At 42.9% G+C, this 5,268-nt stretch overlaps 2 protein-coding genes across 3 annotated transcripts in view; one reads left to right on the top strand and one right to left on the bottom strand.

Annotated features, from left to right (window-relative positions):
- The window catches only part of uck2b (uridine-cytidine kinase 2b), a 10,429-nt gene extending 6,271 nt beyond the window's left edge, over positions 1-4,158 (bottom strand). The window contains exons 1-5 of one of the 2 annotated variants that reach the window (XM_014021981.1): positions 4,024-4,158; positions 1,396-1,555; positions 1,203-1,299; positions 874-1,016; positions 606-703 (exon numbers count right to left, since the gene is read on the bottom strand). In XM_014021981.1, the coding sequence (XP_013877435.1) occupies positions 606-703; positions 874-1,016; positions 1,203-1,299; positions 1,396-1,555; positions 4,024-4,128 (603 nt within the window). In that variant the 5' untranslated portion in view covers positions 4,129-4,158. Of the gene's footprint in view, positions 1-605; positions 704-873; positions 1,017-1,202; positions 1,300-1,395; positions 1,556-2,725; positions 3,188-4,023 lie in introns of those variants that run through there. The other variant, XM_014021982.1, reaches the window with a different exon arrangement.
- A 227-nt stretch (positions 4,159-4,385) lies between these two features.
- The window catches only part of aldh9a1b (aldehyde dehydrogenase 9 family, member A1b), a 19,789-nt gene continuing 18,906 nt past the window's right edge, over positions 4,386-5,268 (top strand). Inside the window, exon 1 of the mRNA XM_014021980.1 lies at positions 4,386-4,761. Coding sequence (XP_013877434.1) covers positions 4,575-4,761 — 187 coding nt within the window. The 5' untranslated portion in view covers positions 4,386-4,574. The remainder of the gene's footprint in view (positions 4,762-5,268) is intronic.

The raw sequence follows: 5,268 nt of genomic DNA, 5'->3' as shown, positions 1-5,268 counted from the left end.
GTTAAGAAGATGTTAGCTAATAGAAACAAGTTTCATCCTATAACCAGAGAACATTTTCTAACTGTTGACTGGTAAATATAAATATTCTTATTTTTTATGACAGGAAGAAGAAATAATAAATATACTTTATTACTAGCTGAAGTCATCATTTTTCAACTAGCTAAAGTCTAAGCTACAGGCTGACTTCAGGTCTGGATTAGATCATTGTAATTTATAAATTATATATTTTTCTGGTATAAATCTGCTGTTTTACATGATTGTTGCATGAAATTAACATAATTATTAATTTAAAAACATGACAGATAATGTGTGAAACAGATCCAGTTCAGCTGCTGTTTATCTTTTAGTTTCTATGTTTGCTGTGAGCTGTTGTCCTGTTTGGTCTGTTTCTGCTCCTCCATGATGTCACAGACTAACAGCGGACGGTATGGGCGGGGCTCAGTCTAGTGATCTTTATTTAAGTCTATGCATTAGTAGTAAACTAGTGCCCTCTGGTGGACTCTCTGTAACAGCACAATTGGTTTTTATTCACCTCAGTTATAAATTATCAGCTGGTTTTATGCAGCGCTCAGCCTCAGCACAACTAGTCAAATAACTTTACTCACCGGTAAACAAAACTCTTCAAAAGCTGGTTTTACAAATGTGATGTACTGACTCAGAACCTGGTCCAGATCTCTGCCTCGCTCATTGATGTCCCTTAGAACTGAAACAAAAACAGCACAAAGCAGGAACATTAAAGCATGATTCAAAGCTTTTATTTTTTTTATTTATTAATGCAGCATTTTAGCCTTGTCGAGTTAATCATTAACATTACTTTGGTGTGAGTCAACTGCTACACATTTAGTATTTATTCAGCCAACTCTTTCTATACACCTCGACGTGAGAGCCGCGTGTCTGGATCTGTGTCTACAAACAGCTTCAGCTGGAACAGATCTCTGATTTCCTGAGAGTAGAACATGAGGATGCCCTCGACCAGGACCACGTCGGCCGGGTACACCGTCACAAACTCCTCCTTCCTGGAACAACAACAACAGAAAGGTTCCCCTCCTCTCTGTGAGTGACTGCACTGCGACACACCATCAGAAGACATTCACGTGACTGGTAAACAGGTTCTGGACCGGACTCGTTCTCTCGCTCTGAAGCGACGCCAGGCAACGGAGTCCTCGTAAAACGAGAGCTGAGGAAAACAGGGAGGAGCTCACCTGGAGTGAGTGACGAAGTCATAAACCGGGATGTGAACAGTTTCCCCCTGCAGGATCTGTCGGAGGGTTTGTCGGATCAGCTCGTTGTCGAAGGCATCTGAGGAGGAGGAAAAGAAGACAAAAAAATAAAACAACTACAATCTGTTTTGAAAAACAGACATTTAGTTCGAATAACAGCTAAAAGCTTTGTTACCTGGATGATCAAAGTTAAACTGGCCCTTTAGCGCCTTGGCTTTCTGCTCTGGAGTCAGCACCTTGTAGAAACTGTCCTGGCTGAGTATGGCCACCTGGCGCTGGTGGTGGTCGATCTTGTTCTGCCCCAGCAGCTCCATGATCTTCTCACACACTGACGACTGCAGGAACAATATTATTTTAAACAACTGCTGGAAAATACTAGAAATATGTAAATAAATCCCAATCAGCTCAATGGACCTCATGCAAGAACCGTTCGTACGCACAGATTTGTTCTTAAATTGTGCATACGAGTGATTTAGGAGAATTTGTGGCATTCACCAATGTTTTCGTATTCTAMGATTTTTTTCAGATACGAACAAAATTYAYGAGTGGTCCAGACCTGTCGTATATTTTACSAGCAGTCAGTCTGCTGTTATCCAGACGGGTTTTCTTCACTAATAACTTTATATTTCGTTAGTTTGAAGATATTTTGAGTTGAAAATAAATCACACTCCACAATTATGTTGGCAATAGGCTATTCTGCTTGAATTAGAGTTATAATTTTAAATGTAATAATTTAGACTAACAATATAAATTGTCCTCCGGCCGGCATATCCGGGGTCGGGGGTAGCAGCAGGAGAAAGACCCCGCGCTCTCCCCAGCGACACCTTCCAGCTCGTCCTGGGGGACTCCGAGACGTTCCCAGACCAGAGGGGATACATAATCCCTCCAGTGAGTCCTGGATTTTCTCCAAAGTGCCAGACTTATTTTGAAAACATTTTAAAATGCTTATTTCAAACCTGCATCTGAGACCATCTGCGACCACGCAGCGCGCATGGGGGAGGGGTGTGTGTGCGGTGCGCAGCGCTGTGCCTTCTGAATAAATGAAAATGATTTAACACAGTTGTTTATACTTATAGCAGCTCTTTTTATTCCACAGCTGACCTGCTAAAAATGACAGATTTTCTTTTCTGGATCTCTGACAGACGGACTTCAATCTCTGAACTCGTAAAGTTCTTCTTTTTAGTTTTCGCTGTTTTTTTTTTCATGAATGAATGAACACTTGTATCTGAGGCAGGAAACATAGCCTTATATGGTGTTTTTGGGGTGGTAATTATGCTAATCTCCTCTCGCGTGCACGAGCAGCTGGATAGAACAGGTGGAATTTACGCAGCTCATTTTCACACTTTTCCTGAAGATAGAAGAGTTTGTTGAATCTGACGTGACATGTTCGTACGAACCCTTTGTACCAACAAAAGTAAGAGAAATTTAGGAGAAGAATACGAACATGTTCTTGCATGAGGCCCAATGTTTCCAACCAGACAATGAAAGCCTGGCTAATTTCTCACCTTCAATGAAATCAAATCATTGACAAAATGCCCAGAGGCCCACCGTGAGTGCCCTCACTGACCCCCCCAGCTAAATGGATCTCATGCCGCTTCGCTGACGGGGCATTCCCCAGCTGCCTGAGGCCTGGGTGCCTTTGTGCCAATAAAACATTAAATTCAGCTGAACCAACTCAGAAGCTGGCGGTCCAGTCTCCTCAGTCTCCTGCTGCTATTTTGGACAAGAAGATCCGACTCTGAACACTGAAGTCAGCATGATCAGGGCAACCTGTAACCTGAACAGGACTGATGATAAGTTCCAAACAGGTGCAGATCTTTTAGCTCAACTATACAATGAGTAAAACTGGGAGGGGGCGGTTTTCATCAAGTCTGATTAAACAGATTCCAGTAATATGATTTTGTTCTCATGCGTGGGCGTTAACGATGACCGAGGACTGTGCAGGCCATATTTCCTTAACCACAGATGACATCATATTTTTCTAACTGAAACTAGGTCATAATAAACACACCAAGTGGTATTTCAGGTCTTGCAGCTGCTTTAAGTGTGGGCACTACAAAAGCACAAAGCTTTATATATACGTATATTTACATTAAACTAACTTGACACGTTGTCATAATAATACAATAAATTACATTTATGAGTTTGATAAGGCTGAAACTAGAAGACAACGTGGACTTCATTGTTTACCAACACGTCATCCAGCTCAGAACAGCTTGCGCGTTTATTGTCTGAGCAGCCGGTGTTGTACCGAACAATGCACCCCTGCAGGGAGCAGCTCATCTGCGCGTGCTGCACGCCTGAGCCAAGCCTTCCTTTGAAAGCACCCCTAAAACATTATTACATCCATTTAAATAATGACATTTACTTTAATTGTGTTCTTGAGGGAAATAAAGTCTGTTTATCACTTTTCACTTTCACTGACGACCGTGCTTCTCGAGGTGCTTTTTTCCAGCACAACACCCACGCGGCTAACTTTGCAATGGAATTTACGGTTAGCTCGAAGCTAAGCTAACATGAAACCTACGTACGAGCATAAAAAAGTTATCTTGTAAGAAACCTAATATTCTATGTAGGAGTATTAAAAATGACTTAATAGAGAAGAAGTACAGCATCAATCTCGGGCGTCCCGAACAAGTGATAACGGACGAATAGATTGGCTGCCAGTCGCGTCACTGAAGCCACGCGGTCAACAAGCAACCGGCAACACAGCTACCACCCCGCCGGCTGAAACTTACGAATAAAAATCTAACCGTGACATTAAAAAAAACCACGTTAAAAAAAGGCCAGCAAGAAAGCAAACCTTTCCGCTGGCAGTGCCGCCGGAGACACCGATGAGAAAAGGTTGCCGAATAACGGTGGAGTCGTCGCCACGGTCCCTAAGAAGAGCCTCATTGTCCCCGGCCATACTTGCACTGAGCCGCACGAGCCTGCTGCGCTGCAACGTCGCTGTGACCGAGCTCCGCCCACATCACGGGTCTCCATTATTATTGTTTTATTTTTTTTAAACAAAAAATACGTAAAATTAATTTCACATGTTATATTATAGGAAATTTTATTCAAAATCAATAATTTAATGTTTTCGCGAGTGTGTGTTTGTGATTGACAGCGCAACTGTCAAATAGCTTTTCACGTTTGTTTACTTCCTGTTCAAATGACCACGCCCCCTGTCGAGTCAACCATGCAGTTATAATATGTGAAGATTTGAGTCTAATAAATACCTGTTTATTATCTACAGAGTGGAGGAAATGTTAGCTTTCTTTTAAAGCTTGTAAAATAAGTGTGGTTTATTTAAAAGGTTAGCTGTTTTTAGCGCCTTGTCTGTATATTTTACAGTTAACAAGTGTGTAAACAATGCTCCAGAGCCTGGTGGCCGAGCTGTGGCGGCGGCCCCGAGCTGCTCCCCTGGCAGCGGCCGCAGTTCGCTGCTTGTCTTCGGGCTCGGTGGACATCACGGTCCCGCTGAACTTCTGGGCTGGACAGAGGAGGTCAGTCCGGGCAGAGGAATGCAACAAGGAAAATGTTTATGAACCAGCGACGGGTAAGCTCCTACATCCTGACTGGACTTTGGTCCTTGATAATCTAAGCAGTATCACTTTGAGCAGGTCTGCTGTGTACATTTATGTGTTTGTGGTTTACTCATTCAAGGAAGGACTTTTTTAAACAACCATAAAAATGTACTTCCCTGTGGATCTGCAACCATGCAGTACGGGGGGCAATATTATAGGCAGAAACATGGGTGTGCCATGGGATCCCCAGTTTCTCCTATTGTTGCAAACCTGTACTTGGAGGAAGTGGAAAAGAGAGCCTTGATGTCCTTTTCAGGGGTGCCACCGAGCCATTGGTTCAGATATGTTGACGACATCTGGGTTAAAATGAAAGCCCAGGAAGTCCAACATTTCACTGATCACATCAACTCTGTGGATAAATATATTAAGTTCACACGAGAGGATGAAAAAAATGGCAGGTTGGCGTTCCTGGATTGCGATGTCTCGGTTTCGGATGGAGGACGTTTGGAAACTGACGTGTATCCCAAACCCACCCATAC

The sequence above is a fragment of the Austrofundulus limnaeus genome, unplaced genomic scaffold (assembly GCF_001266775.1).
Source record: "Austrofundulus limnaeus strain Quisiro unplaced genomic scaffold, Austrofundulus_limnaeus-1.0 Scaffold313, whole genome shotgun sequence".
In the NCBI taxonomy this organism is placed as follows: Eukaryota; Metazoa; Chordata; class Actinopteri; order Cyprinodontiformes; family Rivulidae; genus Austrofundulus; species Austrofundulus limnaeus.
The sequence above is the reverse complement of the archived record's forward strand: the minus strand, read 5'-3'. Positions and strand labels throughout refer to the sequence as shown.